The sequence below is a fragment of the Ahaetulla prasina genome, chromosome 1 (assembly GCF_028640845.1).
Source record: "Ahaetulla prasina isolate Xishuangbanna chromosome 1, ASM2864084v1, whole genome shotgun sequence".
NCBI classification, from domain to species: domain Eukaryota; kingdom Metazoa; phylum Chordata; class Lepidosauria; order Squamata; family Colubridae; genus Ahaetulla; species Ahaetulla prasina.
In genome coordinates, this window is record NC_080539.1 from 220,899,793 (window position 1) to 220,926,357 (window position 26,565).

At 35.5% G+C, this 26,565-nt stretch overlaps 1 protein-coding gene across 1 annotated transcript in view; it reads right to left on the bottom strand.

Moving 5' to 3' along the window:
• Positions 1-26,565, bottom strand: part of SCN2A (sodium voltage-gated channel alpha subunit 2) — a 64,818-nt gene that overhangs the window by 26,830 nt on the left and 11,423 nt on the right. The window contains 10 exon segments of the mRNA XM_058191508.1: positions 8,775-9,254; positions 10,196-10,552; positions 11,015-11,188; positions 12,533-12,771; positions 14,249-14,381; positions 17,064-17,411; positions 18,122-18,415; positions 21,923-22,129; positions 24,441-24,582; positions 25,266-25,329. Of these exon segments, the coding sequence (XP_058047491.1) occupies positions 8,775-9,254; positions 10,196-10,552; positions 11,015-11,188; positions 12,533-12,771; positions 14,249-14,381; positions 17,064-17,411; positions 18,122-18,415; positions 21,923-22,129; positions 24,441-24,582; positions 25,266-25,329 (2,438 nt within the window).

The following is a 26,565-nucleotide window of genomic DNA, read 5'->3' on the forward strand; positions in this document are numbered from 1 at the left end:
TATTAGAAGGAAAATTAAAGTTACAACATAATAATTTTAATAAATGTTCTACTTTCAAATAAGAACCCTATGAAGGCAGCCTTAAGAGGCAAAACTCTGGCTTGTTTTCTTGCATGTTTCCAGTGCAAAGTGAAGGCGGCTTGTCTCTTTTGTGATAGTGGGACAATCTGCATCTTTTGATTGCATTGATTTTCTCATACATGAAGACTCTTTTATTTCATCGAGCAGGATTAGCCTAATAGTTTTTTTAATAGTTTTAATAAGTTTTTAATGGGATTTAGCAAATTTTTACAATTTTGGCCAATTTAAAATTAGTTTTTTAAAATTGTTCTTAACTTTTGTATTGTTGTTTTTTTTACTTGGCTGTAAACCGCCCTGAGTCCTTCGGGAGAAGGGCGGTATAAAAGTTGAAATAATAAATAAATAAATAAATAAATTCTTATTCACATGAGAGATTCCTCTCACAACTGCATGCGTCCAGTCTCCAATTTCCAATTTCACATTCACACAATCATTCTATGATTTAAGCCTATTCATTTTATCATATACGTTCTCCAAATCGACACACATTTTCTCACATTTGCACATTTCAGTAATCTAATGAACAACAAAAAAATCTGTTCTATATATTCCCTTGCCCAGCAAAAAGACACAATAACCCCCAAATTTTACCCATTGTCATCTCCTTACCTTCCCAGTCACCATACCTACAACTTTGTAGACAAACAGAGCAAACTAATCCCCCTGTAGCTTTTATATTCATCAGTACTTTTTGCTACTATCCCCTTTAAAGAATAAGAATAATGGCACCCTCTCAATTATCAGGCATGGGCATACTGTATGTCTATACCTTACATTACATATGTTGCAAGTCATCCCTTAAGCAAATCAAATAATACTTTAACATTTGTCTACGAATACCATCTACATTTTAATCTTTTTTTCAACATTTTATAGGCATTATGACTTCCTTTTCATCATTTTTTTCTTGAACATTAACATTTGCACTAGTAAGAAAATAAATAGGAGATCCCAGTATAAACTGCCTTCAGTTTATTTCTTTATTAAATTTATATGCCATCCATCTTGAAGTAACTGGAAAAAATCGTTAAAAACAAAACAAGGAAATAATCATTTTCATTCTATTCCCAGCAGCCTCCACTTGCTCTTATCATACATCCAGATTCTATTTCTTTTGTTGGGAAAATATTATATTAAGTAATCTGTTTCATAGATAGGCTCTCTTCTTGCAATTTTCCTACTTCCACTGAAGGTAATTTCTTCCATTTCCATTTATTAAAGATCCAACTTGACACTACCTAATAATGGCTAATAAAATCCAACAATGACTCTAGAAAACTATTATACCAAAGTCATCAAAATCATAATGACATGTGTACTATTCATGCAAATGCCACACATTATGTAATTGCCCCCTGTCTCTGAATGATCCAATTATGGAATACTACTGTAGATTCACACTTGCCCATTTTATTATATATTAGGCTGATATGCCACCTTACACAAAGCCATCAAAGCCTACTGAGCGTATACAGTTGACCTGGCAGTTTAATCTAGAAACTTCTAAAAGACAGATTGCGAAATCCAGACAGGATTGAAATTGTTGATGTCATCCTTTCAGGTAAACTAGGGATTCAATATTATGTAGAGTTGTAGGACTACTTTTATTGTAAAGCTATGTAAAAAAACCTTGCAAATCTTAATGTGCTTCCCCCCCACTTCCTTATCTTCATGAAAACTAGAGAATGTCTCATATGAGACATTTACTCAGGTTACATTCCTGCCATAGTTCTTTTTTAGCTCATAGTTGTTTTAGTAGTAGCTCTTTGTCCTGTCCTTCAAGGCCATTTCTTCTGCTCTCTACTGCTAAGACTGTTTACTTCGGTATCCACATTCTTCAGCAAATTTAATTACCCCCAATAGTTAGAATTGCAAAAAGAATATATGATAGCTGTAAATAATTTAAGATTATATTTAGGTTTCAGTCAAAGACCATGTGTTGGTTCAGGTGCTAGACTATGAATGGGAAGACCCAAATTCTAGTCCCTTCTCATGGAAACTCATGCTCTCTCTGACCAACCCACCTGACAGAACTGGGAGAAAAATAAATTTTGTATTGTACTTAGATGTTAAGCATACACTAAATAAGTATAGTAATTATTTTTCTTTTGTGAGGAACACTCTCATTTATATGAAGACCCCAAAATACCAAGATGAAATAAATTCAGTTTCATTAAACATACTTCAGTTCAGTGGGACTTCATTAAGAATAAAAACATAGGATTGCATTGCTAACATTCCAAAGGCTGTCCTCCATACCCTCTAATTTTAAAATAATTGTTAAAAATAGAATGTCAGTCTCCACCATCCTTTATGAAACATGCCACGACTGGCATCTTACCCGAGCAATTTACTATGGGAAATAGGCCACATTAAAAATGTTATTAAAGTTCAGAGGCTATATAAATATTAACATATTCTGTTACTCTACATAATAAATGCATCAGATTATACATTGCTAATTGTGTAATGTTTGTGTAAAAATATATTCTGATATATTTTTATGGTTGCTTTAATTTTCAGAAATCTGTCATATACCAATAAAAGATACACAGATACAATCAGGAAATATTCTTGTTCAAATACACATCAACTTTGTTATCATGCTTTCATTCATTCAGCAAAATGAGATTGCAAAAGGAATCCGCTTTTCAGTTTAGAAAAGTGAAGCTAATATCAGAGTTAAGCATGATTGCCAGGGAATACTTTTAGAAAAGCAGCGAACCAGCCTAATTAGTTTCAGAAAGCAGCGAACCAGCCTAATTAAAGCATTCTGAAAGTGCCCTTTTTATATAAAAAAATAAAATCAACTACTGCTATGAGTCCCATAGTTGTATTCATATTCATCACTTTGAAAGATTTTTTAAAATAAGATTTTATGCAAAATGTTAAAAAGAACTCTTCATGTTATATTCTTTAATTATGCAAAATGTTAAAAAGAACTCTTCATGTTATATTCTTTAATTAAAATTAGAAATTAGAGTAAAGGGATTAATGGGAGAAAAGACGAAATGGGGACTATAACAGAATGATGGGAGTTAGAAGACAGCATGTAGAAACTGTTTGTTTATATTTATCATATATCTGGGGCAGAAGTGGGCAGCACATGAATTAACAACTGGTTCGCCCAGCACCAAAAATGTGAGTGCTTTGCTCGCTCATGCGCCTTCTGCGCATGCGTGCGGTCTTCCGTGCACGTGCTTTGCTCGCACGCATGGATCGCAGGCATCCGTGAGGCTTAAAAAATGCAGCTAAATAGGACGGCATAGCGCCAGGGCATAGGTTCGCCCGAACCGGTCCGAACCGGCAGCAGCCCACCACTGATCTGGGGAGAAGAATCTTAACTTAAAGGAAATCATTCTTTCTTAACCCAGCTTAGGGGAAACACTTAGCCAATTTAGAAATATGAGCGGGATCAACTCTGGATAGGAGTTGAGATAGGAATCTTCTAGGAACACGCAGAATAGGCTAGGAAGTTGGCAAAACATGAAGGCAATGTCCAGCTACTTGTATTTCACACCAAGAAAAGTCAGGACGGTCCATGTTGTGACTACTTTTTGTTGCAGTCCAAAAAAAATAAACATTATGTAAACTAGTGGAGATTTTTTCCCCCACAGCATGAAGTGGGGCTAATGATTATAACATCACAAGGGAAGGAAAAATCTTCATTTGATTTGGAGCAATGAATTGTTTATACACTATATCATGTTTGTTAACATTTGAATTATGAATTGTCAGCACGGGGGCAAGCAATATGGTCAATAGTTTTAAAGTGGTTCTATTTATAAAATAATTTAATTGCCCCCCCCCTTTTTCCATTTTAAATTATAATGATTATAAACTTTGAAGTGACATTATTTCATTACCTCTGGTGTATATAAGAAGACTTTTCTTTCAGTATAATAAAAACGATTTAACCCAATGGATCAAATTCTTAAAAATTTTGAGTATAAAGAAGCAAATTTGTGCATGCTTTTTAGTTGCAGTATATGCTTGTTATATTTCCACACATGAGAAACAGGAATGCATTCCAGTATTAAGGATAATGTCTCTGGAAGAGTATGCGTCCTTCATATGGACTGTGTGGAACCAGGTTTTCAATGAATCTCTCTAAATGAGTTCACAGTTGCCCATTAATTTTGTCTAGAACTGACAGTTTTTGGAATGGTATACAAGTCTCTGGGTCAAATTGTATTTTGCTAAATGTGACTTTTTTTTGCAGATATGTGCAGAGAAAAAAAGTGAAACGTGGGACAACGGGATGAGTCTTGGGTTCATGTCCAAATCACTATTCCTATGAACAAGGAGGTGAATGTTTACATTTGTGAATAAGTTTAAAGCTTTAAAAATCTATCAGAGGGGACCTGATGAAGGCCATCATGAAACAATATAATTTGTTAAAATTTCTCTGGCCCAAAAAACTGCCGTTTTATCACTTCCAAAATCGGTGAGAGGAACTGTCATAATTGTGGGCTTGGTTGACAGTGTTACCACCTTGTCAACATACTTTCATTGGGGGAAAAAATAGCACTGCTGAGGTGATTTCTCTTTTTTATAAATTATGTAACTGAATGTCAGAAAATTGGTAATATGTGGCTTTCAAATTTATTAAAATGATGATCCTCATTAAAAAGAAAAAGTATGAGGATAATCCAGCAATGTATAATTGTAAGTAGAATAAAATTCACTCTAGTTTGATTAAATAGTGAATACTTTAGTTTGTCCAGAATTAAGCTAAACCAATGCTTTCAAAGTTGAATACATTACATGCAGCTTGTTCGCATCACTAAAATTGTATGGTAAGGAAACACAGGTGAATTAGAGTCCGAAATCTTACAAATGTTCTAGTTGCCAGTACTGCCTGACCATGCTGTGGTGTGAGTCATGTGACTCAGTGGAGTAGCGGTGAGATTTCTATATTACTGCAATGAATGGGGAAGGGAGATGGCAGAGTAGCATGCAGGCCAGTCAGTACCCTTTTAAAAAAATATCATACAGAGGTAGAACTTGCTTAAGTAACCTGTGTAATATTGGTGCTGTTCGTTGCTGTCTGACAAAAAAGCACCAGAGTTGCATTCTTGAATGATCCAGCTTGATTTTAATCCTGTGAGAAGAATGGTAGGAAATAAATTTGCATACAGTGTCTTGGTGTTTAACTCCGGGTGGGTGGTATGATTTGACTTACCAATATGATAATTTTTCTTAAGAATATATATAAAAACAAGAAAATAACTGCTTATTTTTATATGAAGAATGGCCAGATTAGCCTTGAAGCATGCACTGCTCAGGCTTCTGAGGAACCAAGACGAAATGGAAGTGAAATTTTAAGACAGAAACTATATTGACTTGTTGAATAGGAAAGTTTACTTGAAGACTTGCAGTTTGTTGAAAATCATGCACAAAGCAAGAATATTCATATATACTTTAAAGATCTAGCTTTACTGTTAGTATTCAACATAAAACATGAGCTAGAGTTTCACAATCAAATTCAGTAAACAAATGTCTTCTATCCATCTTATATTACCCTAAATCTGAATTGGATCCAGATTTAGATGTGTGCACTAGAGTTAATGCAAGTGGACTTCACTCTCTCCTTGCTTGCCAAAATAACTTATCCTGTGAGATGGGGAGTGGGGGGTGGGAGACTTTATAAATCATTTAAATAAACATTTTAAAAAATTAAGATCAAGAAATCAAGACAAGGGTTGACTTACGTAATGACAAATTATTTGTGGAAAATTTTGCATAACTGAGCTTTCTAACAGCAGGCCACACATTTTATTGCCAGGGCTACTTGCCAAGGCAGTTCCAATTATTTGTTATTATTAACATGGGCTACGCAAATTAGGCATAGACGAATAGCTTACAGAAGCACAAAGAGTCAGCCATGAGTCCGAAAAGTCAATTTTGATCACATTTTTACTTGCATGAAAAAAAATCAGAATTAAATCTAATTAATATATGTATGAAGGGAAAATTACATGGTTTCTCACTGATGTCTCTGTAAAATTTAAGCACAAGCTTAAGGGCTCATTGTATTTTCTGTGGATGAGGAACATAAAAGATCTTATTGTGCTTTCTCAGAGAATATTAAGATCCCACTAGACTTTTCTTTTGATAAGAAGCCTGTCACCACATAGGGTGCAATGCCAGTCGGGAGTAAAAGGAAACACAATCCTTGATGAAACTCTGCAACATCTCAAAAAGAGGAGTAATCTTATGAGCTGAGTGGTAGCCCCTTCTTTCCCAAATCTTTCCTTGTTCATAGAGAATTCCTGTAAAGAAAATGTGGCCTAAAAATCTCCTTTGGAAATCAAGGAGAGATTTACAACCAACGATCTTCAGAATGGATAATTAATATTATTAGATTTTGTTTTTTGAAAGACTCTGGAAGGAGAGACCCAGTAGGAGTAATTAAAAGAGAATGCACAGTTATTCTCATTTATAGAGGTTCTCTTAAAAAAATAATGGGAGAAATAATGAGAAAAGATGGGCAGATTGAACGGAAACTTTCTAATTTCTCAAAAAGTATTGATTGAAAGTATTTGTGTGGAAACATTATTTTCTTTTTTTCTCTGTCTCTTTCAGCCTCCCAAGTACACGAAGAAAAAAAACTGCTCCAGAAAGGTTAAGTGGAAAGAGAAACTGGGGACTCAGGATAAAAGAATCTTGAGTTGTGAGAAGTTGGGTGGTATAAAATTACTGTATTGGAATGGATGAATGAACGAATAAATAAATATTGCCTTTTTTCTCACCTCTGGAGATGGCAGCAATTTCAAAAGTTTATCTAAAAGATGTCCAGTATTTAGATGTTCAATATTTAGCAGTATTAAAATTCAATTCTTGAAGAATTGCATTTATGAAATGATGGACAATTTATTTCCAAAGTAACTTAAAACAACATCAAAATCTTAAAGAAATGCAATTATATCATATAACTATATGTTAATAAACATTAATGGAAGATGATTGATGGTGATAAAGAACTCAAGAAGTTCAAATTTAAGGAATAGTAAATGACTTTTTAAATATCATAATATAGTTAGTGAAATATTTATGGATTCTGTTGAACCATGAATAAAAATCCCTAAATAAATCAAATAAGCCATGTTTAGAATCAATTAAAGTTTTCATTGCACAAATGTATGAAAACAAATCTGATCAAATCTTTATTATCATCAGACCAGCATAAGAAACCTGGATATGGTCCTTAAAAAGTATGAAGTGTAAAAAAGTATAAACATCAAGACTAAAAATAAAAAATTAAATCTAAAGGAGAGATTTAAGTAATTATTCAATTCTTCCATGGAAATAAATGAGATTGGAAATTAAATTTCTCTGGATTACAAACTAAAATATTAAAAGTTGAAAATATTAGAAGTTGTTTGATAGGAAAAAAATCACAATTTTATATTGCCTGAAATATAATACTAGATTAAAGGAAAGAAATATAAGTCTTTTTAGCTTCAAGGACTTAGCTTTTCATCTGCAAATTACTAAGATTTCTAAAACTGTTCAAACTATTATTTTGTTGATTTTTTTCCATCTCTATTTTATTTTAATTACAATGTTCCATGGTTTTATACATTGCTCTAGAAAAATCTTTGCCAAGAAAGGTAGAATACAAGTGATATAAAATAGCTAATTAATGATCAAATTATATATCATTTGGTATTTCTAAAAACTAGGATAGTTAATCTAGCCCTTTATAAACCAATCATTAAATTATAAGTGGCTTCTGTGAGTACAAAATGGTTCAGTTTTTTCCTAGCCCAAGGAATATTTTATTTCAGTTACATCCCTCTGGAATGAAAGAGATCTCTATCCATTACCTAAACAATTAAAAAAGATTTCATAAATAACCAGGTTCTAATAATAACCAGGTCCTAATAATAACCAGGTTCTAAATCTGGCTTTAATGAAACAAGACTGAAATTTCTCTTCAAAGTAATACCACAAACGCAATTGAAACCGCAATGGCAAGGGCAGACATACTTCACCAAGAAAAATTGGGAAAAAGAAAAATGGCTTTATAGCTGATTTGGCACGATTTAAGACTTCATTTAAAAACCTTCAACCTCAAATGATTTACAAAATAATACATAGAAAACATACCAAGTAAAATAAGTGCACCCACTTTTTGTGTGAATGCTATTTAGTATGAGTGTGCAGAATACTGCAATTTTCATCAAACGTAAGTCCTCATTATCTCATTTAGAAAGTATAAAGTTAACACTGAGAACATGATTGATTTACATTTAATGCTGCAAGTTAGTTTCCATCCCATTTGAGCCAATTTCGCAATGCCGAAGAACAGAATGGCTCTTGAGTCACCTTTGAATGGACACAGTTATAATATAAGCTAAAGAGCTGTGGAGCATTTTCTAGTATTTCCTGAAATTCTGCTATGAATAACAAACATTTAATTGCAATCCTGTATTTTTTCTGTAAATTAGAAAAATAAAAATGTTAATGAAGTTGATGTTAGTCTTCTGAGAAAGGCCAACATATCTAGAATGATCTTAATGGATGATTATAATATGTTGGCATTCAATACATACTATATTAAGTAAGATACATGGAATTATTTGAAAAGGTATGAAAACAATACCTGTCAGTTTAACTTTTTAATAAGTGTAAATCATGTTTTGAAAAGAACACAATATACGTGTTGTGTATTACATAGGACTTACCTCTTTGCTTTCTTCCAGATCTGACTCACTGCTAAACTCCTCTGTATTTAAATTTTCAAAATCTGATTCTCCAACAGCAATGGGTACTGTAACAGTTACACTTGGGTTATTTATGAATGACATATAATCACTTTCATCAATGATGTATTTTTCCACGCTGCTTCCTATTCCGCTGGTAGTCCCATTGCCATCTTTCAGATAGTTGAAATCTTTGCCAATATCTACTATCACATGATTAGAAATGCAACTGTCTTTCTTATTGTTTAGATCTTCAAGGGGCTTGATTTCATCCAAAGCCTTTTGTTTTCTCACAAACGCCTTTTGTACAAATTCATGGGCTTTTCTTTTTATAAAATCTATTCCTTTCTGAATCCTAGACACTGCAATTTGGAGGTTGTTCATTTCATTATCATCATCTGTAGCAGCAAGATTGTCTGAACTGAAGGAGCTCAGGAGCAAGGCCAGAAAAAGATTCAAAACCTATTAGAAGAAAAAGAGGGTCGCTTAGTTTATCATGTTATTGGTCACAATGTTTGATGTACGTGTTGCTTCTTCTTGATTACTCTTATGCCTATGTTCTGCTTACTAATCTGATATCTTTTTTGAACATAAGGAACCAACACTGAAATAGATCAGCATTCTTATTAACCCACTTCTGTGTTAGGTTATATTCTCTAGCAGATGATGTATTCATTTGATCATTTAAGGTTCTCTAACACTGTTACTGACTAAACATAATAATTCAGATTTCCTAATCATAATTTGCACTTGCATCTAATATAAGCATCCTTCAGAGCCAAAAAGATGTTCTCTACCTGTAAGCATAGACATCATAGAGTTAATTAGATCAGTGATCTGACTTCATATAAAGTAAGTCCCTGTGTTTCCCTGATAAAAATGGATAATAAGTCCATGACAGTTATAACAGAAGTACCCTTAAAAAGTATTCTCCTGCCCACTTAACAGTTTAAAAGCATGCAAAGGTGAGTAGATTAATAGGTACCACTTCGGTGGAAAGGTAACAGTGTTTTATGTTCCTCTGGCGTATAGTCATGCTGACCATATGACCATAGAAAATGTCTTTGGACAATGTTGCCATCCTTGGCCAAGAAATAGAGATGAGTACCACAATCTCAAGTAGGATACAACTGGAGAGAAAATCTTTACCTTTTACTCTTAAAAAAAAACACCCTACTATTTCTGAATGTTGAAATAGAAAGATTTTTCTACACGTACAGAAAGGCAGGGATATCTTATATATATTTTGTATTTGCATGACCTTCTGACTAGAATAGAAAAGTAAAAAAAAATATCAAAACTGGTTTAAATTTTAAATTTATGCCAATTGTTCAATGTCATTATTTAAAGAATCCAGTTGTAATGCTCTACTTGCCTTAAGTGGACATTTGTTTGATACGTACCACTAAATTGCCAATCACCATGACCATCATGAAGACAGTAAGGCACATGGGTTGTCCAGCAACCTCCATACAATCCCACATAGTCTCTATCCATTCTCCACAAAGAACTCGAAAGACAATCAAGAAAGAATGAAAAAAATCATTCATGTGCCAGCGTGGGAGTTCACAGTCATTGGAAATCTTGCAGACACATTCCTTGTAGTTTTTGCCAAACAATTGCATTCCAACCACAGCAAAAATGAAGACAATGATAGCCAAAACCAAAGTCAAATTTCCCAAGGCACCGACTGAATTGCCAATAATCTTTATCAACATATTTAATGTTGGCCAAGATTTTGCCAGTTTGAAAACTCGAAGCTGAAAAAATAAAAGCACACCAGACATCAGTATCAGTGTGAATTACTTTTGATTTTAATTACTTTTAATTCATAATAAAAAAGAATTATCTGGTGCTCCTGAAAATTGACACGGGATTTAGAAATCCATGTGAAGGTTCGCTTGAGTATGTAAAGTCAATATATATTGGTAGCTTTAAGTAATAGTGTTTGAGACTCAAGATGCATACAAACCTATTTTGGAAAAGATCTTATTGGTCTTAATAAATTTAATACCTAAGAAAATATTGATCAATATTTTATATTCTGCTGTTATATTCTTCATGCTATTAGCTGCTGACTTATTTTATTTGTTATAACATAACATATGTTATGTTTTGTGTAACATTCAGGTATCAGAATATAGTATGTATATTCACAAGTTGATTACTCTAAATACATAATATGATCAAAATGTTTCTTGAAACCTCCAATGGATATTTACCAATCTGAAGGATCTTAGAACTGATAATCCTTCCACATTTGCAAGACCCAACTCCATCAAACTCAGGCTGACTATGATGCCATCAAAAATATTCCAGCCTTCTTGGAAATAATAATAAGGATCCATGGCAATTATTTTGAGAAACATTTCTGCTGTGAAGATGCCAGTGAAAACCTACATACAAAATATATATATATATATCATTTGTCGTCAGTCCTAAATAACAGCGAATAGTCTATTCATAAAAATATTGTTGAGAAAGATAAAGGAAAATATAAAAAAGTATCTCCAAATGAACAGTTTGCTATTTGGAGAAATGGAAATGTGTATTTTGATATGTGCATACCACTATTTTTGTATATCCTTACCACTAGGCATAAGATTGTCTCACACACTTCCTATTCATAAGGAAGCTATCCCACAAGTTTTTTTCCAGTGTTCTTCATCTAATAGAAGACAGATCAGGATCTATAGGTAAATCTCTGGGCATCTATAATAAATTAGCTTACATTTCTGATTGACTTTCCAACCACTAGCAATATTACTATTAGAAAGGTCTATCAAAAAGTAGGGAAAAAATGGGAATGAATATTTTTGCAAAGAGAACTTTTGGATTTAGTTCTGATATTAATCACAAATTCCTGGACTAGATATATATAAAGTACTCAGATTTATTATGTACTTTATTCTTTTAACTATCTTTCTATGCCATTATTTTGCTTCTGAATTCTTTGCTGGAACTTCTAGATTCCGATCTCTGCCTTCCCACCAAAGACACCAATCATAAAGTATGTCCATTTCTTGTCTATTTTATATGGTTGTGCATCTCTAGAATTACTCACTACTTTTTCTTTTAAACAGGTGATTCCCTGATTGAATATAAGCATGCAAAGCAAGTTCTTTACAAACTTCTTATGAAGAAGTGATTGTGAGCATTTATATTTCTAAAGAAGTTATAGTTTTACAACCCCAACTCACCACAATGTATTCAGTAATAAAAGAGTTAAAATCAAATTATGGGTTCACCTCCTTTACATTTTACCAATTGTAAAACTGGCAATAGAAATACTATGTCTGTCTGTTTGTCTGGGTGATTTACAATTAAAAAATAAGTTGCTTCATTAGTAGGGTTTTTTTCAGCATTTTGCCTCAAGACAGGATTTCTGATGGGCAGCTAAATGTTCATTGGATCTAGTTCCTCTTATTCTGCAGTGTTCATCATTTGTCCTCCTGACTCCCCTGTGGCTGCTGCTGGGAACAGCAGTGAAGGAAACATTTGATACCAATCCCTCTAGAAATTGCCAGATTTGTAAGCAGCAGATCTCATGCACTTCAGCTTCATATGTAGAATTCAAAATATTACTAGTATTAAAATCAGTTGGATTTCAGTCATGGCATGTTGATTTGAATGGAACCCTGGAGAATGACTTAAGCTAGATCTAAGCAGAGTCCAAAAATTCAGCAATCTGTCCAATAAATATAATTCTTTGCTCTCTTATGGGACTGCGGAAGACTTACCAAATTTCCAACGGACAGTACATTATTAAACTGTTGAGTCATTGGGTAATGTTCCATTGCCATAAACAAAGTATTTAAAACAATGCAGATGGTAATAGCAAGGTCAACAAATGGATCCATCACAATCAAATTAACAATATGCTTTATTTTCAGCCAAGGAGTCCAGCAATCCCAGATTAAGCACATGTTAGCAAATTTGTACCAGCAGGGAGGGCACTTCTGCCTGGATTCCTCAAGTTCTAGAAAGAATGAAAAGAAAGCATTTGGAAAGAGAACATTCAAAAAGCTTACTCAATTTATCCATTCAACACATATGTTGAGAAACCAGCACGACGGGGATTCTAGGAATAACTTCCCTCTGGAACAGGGGCGCATCTTATTTTTTTACAAATGGCCAGAAAAAGGCAAACAACTATTCTCTACTAAACATCAGGGGTGGGTTTCAGCAGGTTCTGACCAGTTCGGGAGAATCGGTAGTGGAAATTCTGACTGGCCCCGCCCCCATCTATTCTCTGCCTCCCAAATTCCAGCTGATCGGGAGGAAATGGAGATTTTGCAGTATCCTTCCTCTGCCACGCCCACCAAGCCATGCCCACAGTAAAAAAAAAATTGAAACCCACCACTACTAAACATGGATTGAAAGAAGAGGCACATTGGCAATATTTTTCTTTTGTGTGCAGTGGGGACAAGGGATCTTCCTCTGTCTTCCTCTCTGGTAGCCACATATCAGTGACTTCCCTGACTATAATTTAGGGCTGGGCAAGTCTCCCTAGAGATGCCCTGTTTTGACAAAGTTCTGAGCAGAGAATACATCCAAAGTTGCTTCACGAAACAGCTCCACATTATTTGTATCAGTGCAGCAAAATGGCTGCATTACTTCTATAAAGTCCACAAGAAGATTTTTCTTCCTCCAGGACTCCTGCAACCTTCTCTGGCACTTTCAGAATATGAAAGAGGATTCTGTACATGGAAGTGTCAGAGGAGCTTCTGTATACCTGTGCAATCTATTGTATCCTGACCCCGCTTCTAGTTTTTGCAAGTGCAGGATGAGGCAAAGAGGAGGAAGAAGCAAAAGATTACATTGAAGTGATGAGGCAACAGGAACCCCCTTATCAAGGTAAATTGCATTGCATCTTTGTTGAAACAAGACACATAATTTCTGGCAAAAGGCCTACTGTAGTTTCAATTGGCATTTACGGTAGGAAATAGGACTACCCTCTGATCTGATACCACACACCCAATCCATGGTTGGTGTTATGCCTGAATCTGTGCCAAATTACAGGAATATTGAAGCTGCTTTGCAAATCATATTTATATTCATGTTAACCGTGCTTTGCTGCTATGTTTGCATTTGAACATTATGAAAAACTGGAGTAGGCAAGATCTAATTAGAACCCTGTTTTAGCTGAAGAAATTGTTGCAGCATGAAAACCAGAATAAACAGAGAAAACTGAAAGCAGAAAAGAAGCACTGTTCTGCTCCAGATTGATTGGCTCTTGGAACTAAATCGGGTGTCTTTATTAGATTTTTTTTTAGGTCTTAACGTTATACTGTACTGGTAATAAAGAAAAAGTTTATATTGGGGGAAAAAAATCAACAGCCACCAACAAATTAATAAATTTTAAATTAATGAATATGAAGATGTTTGGTTTTGAAATGGAAATTAAATCTTTTGCCCTCTGGATTTTAGAAGCGTTGTTTACATGGGATGCTTACCTTCCATGGTGTTGGTAAGTATGCTAGCTATACTCATTGCTCTTTGCCTTGCAGTAGGATCAGAGAGAAAATCCATTGACATGTGGTAGGAACTGGAGCGTCTTTTTCTTAGTTCTGTTTCTGTAGTGGTACCCTGAAAGTATAGGATTTATGAATTGGAAGAATATGGTTATTTTTTGACTTGTAGAAACAGACTACGCATGGACAGAATACTAAAGGTGGCAATATTAAATTCTTTGATATATTTTCCGCATATAAAAAGTGAGTCAGAGTGATAATTTGGCTTGAACAATCATTTCTATTATCAAGCTTAGTGCATCTTGGCTCAATCCTTGTTTGCAAAAGTTTTCCCAGAAGTAGTTACGGAAAACATTAGCTCTCTGTAGCCATCTGTCATCTGGATTTCTGCAGCTCAAATATTCCTAATTAAGGAAGCAATCCATTTAAAGATGCCTTAAGGATTTATCTAAGGAGTTAAAGAGTTTAGTTAACTATATTTGCATACAAATAAAAAGTTACATCAACTGCAATTTATAATGCTCAAATTTATTGTGAACCTTTTTCATTTCTCCATCCTAATTGTATAGTATGAAAATGAGGAGAGGCTTTTTAAGAGCAGAGAAACAGAAGTCTGGTATGAAGCTCATTGGGCAGCATCATTATCCCTTCTAGCAACTGTCGCTAATGACTAAAGCTACTACCAGGTAGATCTACTTCGTATAAATCTGCACAATCTGGACATGGCAGCAAAGGGTCCCTTTTCTGTATTTTTACTGCCATTTAGTGGCCATTTGAATTTGTGCAACCTGGATTTTCACTTTTTTTTAATCAGAAGCAGTTGGAATCATATTATATGAGGAAGCAGCATTGCTCTGACACTGCCCTTGAGTTAAATACAGTATTGTCAGCCTAATTTTCTGTCTTTAGCAACATTTTTTTAAAAAAATGAGAACATTCCCATCAGAGCAGTGCATCGTCATCAACAGTGTTGTTCTTCTGGAGTAAAAAGAAAGATGGCTACTGACTGGTATCCTTTAGGGACAAATACTGAATCTCTTAATCTCACTTCAAGAGAGTTCTCTGTTGCCAAGAGAGTTCTCTGTTCCCAGTTCTCTGTTGCCCTTTAATGTTAATGTTTCTTTGATTTAAACTGCTGAAGCACTGCTCATGTTAACACAGTGTTCCAAGTTGTGCTTACAACCATTGAAAAATTAAACAGGAACACAATGAAACAAAATTCCTTTATTTAAACTACATTTTGCAGAAAATATGACTTCTGTAACAGAGTTATTAATACTTGGAACACACTACCTGACTCTGTGGTCTCTTCCCAAAATCCCCAAAGCTTCAACCAAAAACTGTCTACTATTAACCTCACCCCATTTCTAAGAGGTCTGTAAGGGGCATGCATAAGAGCATCAGTGTGCCTACCGTTCCTGTCCTATTGTTTCCTTTCATTATATCCAATTAATATAGTTATTACATACTTATGCTTATATATTATATAGTTATTTTTATGCTTATGCTTATATATACTGTTGTGACAAATAAAAAATAAAAATGATATTTTTCAGTCTCCTCAGTCTATATGCCCAGTCAGGTGGCCACATTAAGGAGCTAACCACTGGCCTCTGAGTTTCCAGAAAAGTTATGCCTGAATAAAATTTGCTGTCTCAATTGTCAACTCTATTTTGCCAAAGTAATATGGCTGGGTGATAAATGCTGCTCTTACTGTTTTGATGAAAGGTAGATTAGGAAAGCAACCGGTCAATTTCCCTAACTTCATTTCCCATCCTACCAAAGACTGCTTTCCAGTATGGAAGCTATCAGCAACCGTTCCCCCTAAAGTGGAGCAGGGCAGGATTGAGCAGGGGCCTAGAATAGGACACTGAGCCACCAATCAAATTGCCTAATAGTTTGCACCTGCTCTGGGTTTGGCTTTGTCAATTAGGCTATTTCTGAATGTGAATCTAGCAGTCTTCTGAAAAAGCATTAAATCCTGAGTGTAGGGTGAACTTGGAAGCAGAGATTGATAACAATTTCCAGGTCAGCTAGAGCTGCAAGAAAATAGCAGTAATAACAAGTCCAGTCCTGTCCTAAGAGATGGCAACACCTAGAATGAAAGAGGAGGTGGAATGAAATAGGCAACGGTATTCCCTTTTCCCAAAATAATAGAAACAGTAGAAGTAGTATGTCCAGACAAAACCTCATTGGCAGAAGCATAAAACCTATAACCACCTAGTGTTGACAGGGCACAGTTGGAATAACCTGGGATGGTATGACTCTTTTCCAAAAGCTGAAAGGAAATTCTCTTAATTCACCCTATGATCAAGGATATTTCTTATGCAAGATTCCTTATTATAGGAAAGCTCTGAAATTTAGCTTAACAGGATATGCTCCTGTATCCTTCTGAAAGCCTACTTTGAGGTGCTTTTTTAAAGTTTATTTTCATTTACAAGCTAAGATAGTAGCCAAGCGCATTTCTAGTTTAAACTGCTATGATGCCCAAGTGCACGTATATCTGAATTTAAGTTTCAAATCAATGCTGTTTTGTCCATTGCAGAAATCTACCACCAACCCTTTTGGGATTTCTGATCCCTTTTTTTTTTTTTTTTGCTGTTTTGTGGGCTTGGGGGAATTTAACAGACCAAATGAATGCTTAAGCATTGCAGGTGCATAAAGAACCCATTCTATCCCTTAACATTCCCGAAAGCAATTCCCTCTCAAAATTGGTCTCCCCATTTTCTTCACATGTTAAACAAAGTTTGGTACAGTCCCTGAGCCAATGATAGTTGCTGTTCTGATATCTTATTACCTCAGGAAGAAGCTGCCCAGTGGGTGACATAAGAGAAGGAGGCCCGCCAACTAAGGAAACCACCCCATTGCAGTCCACAGTGCTGTGCATCTTCCCATTTGCTGGAAGGATAGGCATCACCCTAGATGATCGGCTGGCCTGACTGATGGTACTGTTGCGACGCTCACTGTGCCGGTGAGGAACAAAGAGGGAATCTCTCCTACTCTCATTGTCTTCAAAAGTGCTGTGCTCATCGTCAGCAAAATCATTCTCCGATCCAAGATCTTTTGCTCGGCCTCTGAAGCTGAAGAGACTCGTTTTGCTGCTGCGCCTGGGAGAAAACAGCGATCCACGGATGCTCAGCAAAGACTGTAAGGGAATGCAAGATCAGAAACATCCATAAACAGATTGAAAGGCGATGGAAAAGTTAAAGATCCGTCTTAAGTCTAAGGAAACAAATGAACACAGATATTTTTTGGTCTCTTAAAGTACAGGAACTACCTCCATTATTATTATTATTTTAAATATTAAATAAATATTTATTAAATAATTTCTAAATTAGTGCCACTATTTCTCTTGGCTTTACATTCTATATGTAATAAATCATAAAGGATCCTTCTTTGAGGGAGATGGGCAGTTCAGAAATGCGAAAAATAAATTAGTAAAACCCCGACTTATCCCTCCTTGCATCATCTTGGCATTTGCTTTATTGTGCAAACCAAATGTTGATATTTTGTGAGACCACCCAAGCCCCCCACCCCCTTTTAAGAGGCCACTGGTCATTTTTGGAGCTCTCTAAGCACTCACTGTACCTTCTCTTTGCTATTCTCTTCTTCTAAGCAATCAGGAAAGAAAGCTAGAAGAACACGAACAAAAATGGCAAAAATTGCCTGGCGATTGAGGCATTTCTTCTCATTTAAGGTATACCTCAAATAATTGCTTTATAATTTACTCAGTAAGTTTTTCCTTGAGGCTTACACAGAAATTGATATAAAACATAGAAATGAATTCCAATTCTGCACAATTACATACCAAAAAGTAACCCACTAAGATGACTCATGAGAGTTGTTGGTCCATACCTGGTGTGGGGAAGAAAATCTTTTTTCATAGGTTAATCTGTTCCCTTCAATAGAGAATCGAAAGCCTTTTCTGCGAATGCTGTCCTCTGATTCTGATTTGTGAAATTCATCCTCATCTTTTTCATCTCCTTCAGACTGTTCCCTCTGTTTTCTCTTTTTCCGCCTGTTCTTCCTCTCCTTAGCACTCTTGGAACTCAACTTTGATGTTGCTGAAGAACTCTCTGAGAACCCACCTACACCACCAACTTCACTAAATTCTCTTGATTCACCTGCTGCGGCGGCTAAAGCTGCTGCCTGAAAGTTAAGTACATTTAAGATACATCATACCAATATGTTAATTAATAGGGGGCTTTTTATATAAAACAGGTTATTTTGATGCTCATTATAGTAAGCCTACATTTCAAGGAAAAAGGAACTTGCCAAATAACATGGCAAGTTTAAATGAATATGAAGCATACCCTGATCTCATTAAATTTACCTCAGTATGTCAGGCTCAATCTTTTTTCAGCAAGCGCACTGCTCTGAACCCTCAGGAGATCTATAATTTAGAAAGCCTTATGGCAATCTTGAAATGGAAGTCTTTGCTTTCATCCACTACCTCTCAATTGTGTAAAAAGAGAGGTAGTAATTCAGTTTACTGTATAGCAGTGTTGAAATCCAATTTTTTTTACTATTGGTTCTGTGGGCGTGGCTTGGCGGGCTTGGAAGGGGAAGGATACTGCAAAATCCCCATTTCCTCCCCACTCCTGAGGGAAGGATATTGCAAAATCTCCATTCCCACCCCACTCTGGGGCCAGCCAGAAGTGGCATTTGCCGGTTCTCCAAACTACTCAAAATTTCCGCTACTGGTTCTCCAGAACCTGTCAGAACCTGCTGGATTTCACCCCTGCTGAATAGCTTTTGCTATAGTGAGAAGTACAGTATTGAGCACAAAGATCAAGCAACAAAAAGGGTTAAAGAACTAGGAATCACTAAAAATACAGTCTTCCTGGGTAAAGAACTAGGAATCACTAAAAATACAGTCTTCCTGGGCAAAGAGGTCAATAAAAAGCATGGGTGAATAACTTTTAGCTGAGGAAATGCATGCAATTGTCTTGTTCCAAGATTTCTGTGCATTCAAGCTTCCTCCCTAGTTGTAGCTAAATTTCATCAACTATGTTAAAATTAAACAACGTGGTTTAAAGACTAGTAAGAGGCAAAGGATAAAGGCCTGTATGTAAGGATGGGAGTGGGTGGGATAGAATGCAATTATTACTCTGGGCATGACTATTAATTGTTTGGATTGTAGCTACCCCTCTTCCCTACTAAATGCTATCCTCAATTTTAAAATAACTCACGGACAGGACATTTTCCTTTTATGGTGGTCAAAGCAGCCTTATTAAAAATGTAAGTTTCAGGAGAACCGGAAGTGTTGCGGCGAGACTGGCTGGAAAATAGCAGGCTCTGACAAGCCTCGTGAAAATCCAGCCAGAGAAACTGTTGTCAGTGGATATTCGGACCAAAACCATCTAAAATTTAAAATTTAAAAAAATTGAATTGACAATATGGAGCAATGGGAATATGAGGAACTAATGGAGATGTTTAAAAATGTGCATGAAGCATTTAAGGATAATAAAAAAAGCAGAAGGAAAAAGAGAATAAAAATGAGAAGCAAGAATACAATGTTGAAGGGAAAATAAATGAAGATAAAAAGATAGATAATTACACTGGGATTGACAGTGACAAATATCCCCCCAAAAAGAAGGGGAGAGAAGGAAATGGGAAAAGACTGGATAAAAACAGGGGGAGAATTATGGGGTAACAGTCTTAAAAGTTAGAGAAAGGATCCAGGGGAAAAGATACAATAAATACAAAAAGAAAAAGAAGATAAGAGAATAGGATAAAAGATATTAAGAAGTGAAATTTTGGAGAAACCCAAAGGAAATGGTTAAAAGGGAAAGAATAATGGAGAGAAGGGAGGGAAATAAAACATGTATTAGTTGATTTAAGGGAATTGTATTAATAGTAGAATTTGTATGTAAGAAGCAAACAAGATGAAGTATATTGTTAATTGTAAAATGGATCAGCAGATGTAATATGAAATGTAATTTGGTTTAACTATGGAAATAACTGAAATTAAGATACCAAATGGAAATGTTAGTAAATGATGAAATAAAATAATTAATTGATGTTAGAATAAGAAAGTAGGAATTAAGGAAAATAAGAGTTGGAAGATTAACTAAGTTAAAAGGTTTCAATGTAAAAATAAAATAAGATGAAATATATTGTTAATAATAAAAAAATGTGATGAGGATATCGAGAAACATATTTAGTAAATGGAGAAAAAATCAGGGTCGCTCGGATACCATTTTGGAAAATATTGAATTGAAAATGAATACAACAATGGAGAGAGAATGGAAAGAGGAGTAGAGGCATAGAAGGAGGGGAGAAGAGAGGAAGGAGCGAGAGGAACAGAACAAAAATAAAAGGAAAGGAAGAAAGGGAGGGGAAATAAGAGTAGGAGAGAAGGTCAGAAAGGAAGGAAGGGAGGAGTGGGAGAAAGGAAGGGGAAGTAGAGAAGAGAAAGAGGAAAGTAAAAAGGAAGAAGGGAGGGAAGGGAAAGAGAGGAGAAGGAGAAGAAGGATTGGTGTAAAGTAAGGGAGATGGAATGGTATAAGAGCAACCCCAAGTATATTCAAACTTATTAGGATGAAGAATAATCTAATATGTAAATTAAAAGAGAACATATATGATTAACAATGGATAAGATAAATCAACTGAAATAATGTTAAGAAATTAGGATTTGAGGGCGGATGGTGATACTGTTTATATAATAAGTATATAATAAATATTAAGACAAGATAAAAAAGTAGGGAAAAAGAATATTTTGGCAGAAATTGAAACTATGTAAAATGTATTTGGATATGATAAGTTGTATAAGATATGATTCGGTCAATACTCTGTTCATAAAATATGTATGTGAATGAAAAAAATCAATAAAACTTGTTTCAAAAAAACAAAACAAAACGTAAGTTTCAGGCATAAAAGGGAAGGAAGGGAATACTGGGAGGGAGAAAGATGCACATCTCCTTGCCTCTTTCATTAGGTAGTATCAAAAGAAAAGTACCTTGTCCACTTCTTTTTAGCAAATAGGACTCATTGATTCTTTTTTAGTACAGGTCAAAATGAAACAAAATCTTATTAAGTTTTTTAATGGTATGTAGAAAATATATATTTAATATCTAAATATCTTAATATCTACCTTAATTTTATTTTATTTCTGATAGAGGGATATTTAATTCATTCTGTAGGAAGAACAGAGTTTCATTTAGCACTATTAGTTGAAATTTTGCTTCAAGACAGAAGTGCCTTTATTTTTTAAAAATGGATTGAACAAGTGGCATAATGACAAAAGGAGTAGGCAGAAGTGATATTTAGGGTCCAATGCTTCCTTTTGTTTCTTTTTTGGGAGAACAATTTTTAAGGACAAGGAGTTTTAATTTTTTACAGGTACATTTCTATTAGAGACTTAATGAACCAAGTTTTTAGTTTCCTGTCCTCAAATGGTTCAATATTGCTGGACACAAAAGAAGGAAGATGTGGTAATTTTCTTTACTCCAATGATTATCAGTACATATGTTTGAATATATGTATACTCATGCCCACTAGATGTTGCCATCTTGAAATGTTCTAGTTCCCCATGACCCTAGAGTTAACCAGCTGGAAGTCACAAAATTTGATATAATAAACCCATGACTTTACATAACATCTTTTGTAAGGACAGGGCAAAACATAAAAGTTGTGTTCCACTCATTAAGTAACCTGAGCCTCTTCTTGCTGTTTTTTCAGCTGTTCCAGCATCTGCTGGAACTCTGCCTCTTTCTGCTCAGCTTCTTCCATGGTGGCTTGATTCTGCTCTTCATAAGCCATGGCAACAACAGCCAGGATCAAGTTGATCAGGTAGAAAGAACCCAAGAAAATCACCAGGACAAAAAAGATCATGTATGTTTTGCCAGCAGCACGCAGAGTCTATAAAAGAAAATAAAGAATAAATAATTTTAAAACAGTCCTCCAAAATATATTAGCCTCCTTTTTTCTTATAGTCTAGGGAGTGAACATAAGAAAAACACTGTTCTAATCTTATGAGATGGTTTGACTTTATTGAGTAAATGTGTGAATTTATGTACAAGGTTGCATGTTAATCTACAAATAAACCTACAGTTGCTGTAACTATCATAGATAGGAGACATTTGGGCTACTGAGCTAGTACAGCTGGAACTCACCTCCCTTCCTCCCTGAGACAGAGGTACTTCCACTATCTTAAACATAAAGAAGACATTAAGGAAAACTGGGACATTCCACTTGAGGCTTTTCAATTCTGTCAACACGCACAATAAGACAGCAGGGAAGGATGTATGGCCCTACAGGCATTAATTAATTCCAACTCTTACCATCAGTAGCTAGGGTGACCAATGATGGGAACAATAAAAAAATGAAGTTCAGTAATATCTGGAATGAAAGTATAGATTACCAACCTTTGCTTCATTCAGCTGTGTTTCAAGCTAACATCAAAAAAATACTGGCTAGGGACCAAATTAGGAAGGGTGTATTAAGGTTAACTTGTTTAAATTTATAACCAAATTGCTAAGCCACAATGAAAATTAACATTAACCAAACTTAGCATGTCACTCAAGCAAATGCATTTGCTACCTGAGCCTGCCAAGGATATTGCATAAATACAGCCCATCTGTTATTTCTGTACTTGTGCAATATTATGGTTGCTTCTAATGTACCCATTTGGCATTTTACTGATTACACCGAGCAGTATGGTGAGTTGGAGCATAAGCAATACATTGAAACTATCAGCAAAACTTTGTTTTGTAGAGAGCAATGGGATGCTGGTCAATGTTCTCTATTTCACTTCCTCTTACTCACTTTCTTCCCATTTCCTTTAAAAAAGCTATCCATAAGATGCTGTTTGAGGATTATGGAGTTCATCTGGAGCATGTTTAACTGGGCAGAGAATACTGTCCTACCCCTTCACTTTTATCTGATTTGTGAAATGAATTTTTTATAGGGCCAATGTCAATGTCAGAATAGATGACATGGTGCCCTGCAGATAGTCAAGATTACCTTGCTCTTATAAGAGCTATAAGAATTATGAAAGCTATTAGAGTTTATGAGAACATTGGAAGTTTTCAAGTTGCTGACCCTGAAAGTAATGTTTGTCTTTTGGGGGGGAAAAACCAACAGTAAATATAACAATGCATTATAACATGATCCATTGAGCATATGCAAAACACTGTGCCTGGGCATTTTATCCATAATCTACAGGGCTATAGGGAAGGCTCCCACAATCCAGTAATAGCTCCTGGTATCAGGGAAGGGATTGCAGCACTCCATGACATTGTGGGTTCATTTCCTTAGTATCGCCTGGTAAGAGAATCCCTATCTCAGCAATCTCTATGGCTATAAGGGTTAATAGCAGGAAAGAGTCTAATACAGTTCCATGAGCCATGGTGGTGCAGTGGTTAGACTGCAGTACTGCAGGCTATTTCTGCTGACTGCTGGCTGCCTGCAATTTGGCAGTTCAAATCTCACTAGGCTCAAAGTTGATTCAACCTTCCATCCTTCCGAGATGGGTAAAATGAAAACTCAGATTGTTAGGGGGCAATATGCTGACTCTGTAAACTGCTTAGAGAGGGCTGTAAAGTGATATATAAGTCTAAGTGCCTTTGCTATTGCTATTCCTTTGAGAAAGGGAAGTTGGAATGGTTCTCTGTTGCCCAAGAGCTCCAACGTTCATGCCAAAATGGTTACCAAAATGGGATACCAGTGATTCAAAAAGTGCTGGCTGTATGTAGTCTATCATTATTCCTTTTCTGACCAGCAAGTCACTCACAGAGGATAGGGACAAGTATTGGGTACTTGTTTACATTGTGGAGAATTTGGACATCAAAAGGGAAAAATGCCTCAAGATTACAGACCCCTATTTGTCTCCCATACTCTGCAACCTCTCAAAAGGATCACCTATTCTGTCCCACTTAATATTAGAGTCCCACCTATTTTGGAACGCAGGCCTCAGTATGCCAAGTAAATCCTAGAGTGGCTCTCATGTGATGAAAATTAAGACTTTGTTGTATACATTTAACTCTCAATGAAATAAGGAGACTTTGAAGTTCTTTATTTGAGCATTTGAGTACTACAACTGTTATGCTTCAGAAACATAACAGTTGTAAACTTTTGTTTGCAATTCATTCAGGTGATCATATTAAAATGCTGCTTTACACAGTCAGCCTTGGTGCTACTACTGGTACTTCCTGCTTACAAAGACCCTCACCAGTTGGTAAAGATTTTCCCAGTAGTCCTGAGTCATCAGCCGAAAGAGTGACAAGAAGGCCCAGCTGAAGGTATCAAAACTTGTATAGCCATAGTTGGGGTTTCTACCAGCTTTTACACACATATATCCTTCTGGACATTGACTAGAAAAAGGAAAAAATTGCCATTTTTAAAGATTATCCTAATCAATGTATGCTTTACTACAAGACTGAGGCTTGAGCAAGCAGCCTGTCAATTTTCAATAGAATGAAAATTATACTCACTTGTAAATGTATTATGAAATCATCCAAGAATACCAATTACACACAAAGACTGACCACAATTTGATGCCCCTTCAAAATGATGGGTTTTAATTTGGCAATGTGGGATGAAGGATTAAACCAGTTAAAATGCAAAACATTGGAAGGCCCCAAGTTGAGAAAGGCTGGTCTGTTTTTAATATTAACTAGGGAAAATTATTGATTGGCTAAACTACATCCTTAAGGCAGTATCATAAGATGCAGTCCTACCAGATCATTCTCTCTTTAAATAACAGTTCAAGACCAGAAACAAAGAAAGAGGCTTATTTTGACTTTAGAAATGTTTCCAACTTTCAAGATAAATAAAGTTAGACTGATAAAGAGAAGTGGAGAAATGTTCCTAGCTCCTTCCATCTCCAATATTTACGGCTTAAAGTTAGCTGCAAATATTTAACCAGCAAACATCTGTCCCACCGCCATTTTATCAAATTTGAAACGCTTCAGATAGTTAAAAAAAAAAGTTAAACTGTTTACCCTTAACCATCATTTCAGCAGCAATTTCCAAACAAATATATATATCCTCTTACCCTGCATCTGAACCATTGCCACACAGCAAAGCATCATTTTGTCCTTCCAAGAAGTAAAAGTGACCTATTTGGAAAGAGAATTGGCTATATTTACTTACACTAAAAGTCACTGTTAGCGCAAATAAGCTACCGGTAAGTAGACTTGTGGAATCCTAAAGACTAATAAATATATTACAAAAATGCTATAGAAGAAATACTGTGCAAATCTATGGTAATTAAAAAAACAGAGTCTGGCAGCCCTGTTTCAAGCTAATACATTTTATTAAAAGACACAAGTTTTTCTGAGCTACAACTCTCTCCTTTGTGAGATGCGTAGGGTGATTAAACTGATGTAAGATTGGAATAAGCATGAAGTACGGGAGAGGAAAAAGAGTGGTTATACAGATGCAGATTGTAGGTGAAAGAGATTACAATTAAGAATTGTAATGCATTAAACACTCATTTGTTTGTAAAGACTTTGTGCAACAGCCTGACATCTGGGGAATTCAGCAGCCTCTCATTCTATGAAGTATCATTTCTTTGCTCCAAAATAGCAACCTTGAGATCGGTAATCTATATCCTGGGAGTTTAGAATGCTCTGATATTACTTTGTCCTTGTTTTGAGTCCTGTTGTCAAACCTGTGTCCATTAATTTTTTGGTGCATAAAGTCTGATCTGTTTGTTCAATGTAGCACCCAGAGGGACATCGCTCTCCCACTAATGCAGTAGATGCTACAACTGCCAGCAATGTCTAAAAAGGTCACACCGGAGCCCTTTTGATTTTTGCATCTGCTGGACTTGGTGTCCATCTACATGTCAGAACAAATCTGTAAATCTTTAGATATTTTTTCAATTGCATTTAATTATGGGAATTTTTTTTCCCTGGCAACCTTCCCCCCTCCCAACCCTGTGTATGATGTTGCCTTCAAGACATTGCTAGCCGATGAGTGCTTGCAATATATCTTTAGCTGTATAAATGCTTTCCTGTATTCTGATGTCATCTAAGGATAACCTTAAAGTGCACAAAAACCATTAGGCTTTGCCACCATTAATTTTCAGGGAAAGGAACAGACTGGAAGTGGCCTCCCACATGCCCTCCTCATCCTCATATCAAAGTGGCCTACTCATTATTTGTTGAGGAGAAAGTAAGCCTTCAGTTCAGTGCTAGACTGTCACAGAGGCCAACTAAAGACAGATCAAATTTGTTTTCATCATTGGAAAAATGGAACAAGCCCTCGTCTGAAGAAACATCCTGGGTCTTAAGGGAGGCCGGTGACCTTCAATTGGCTCATTGAAGGATGTCCTCCTCACCCCACATCTC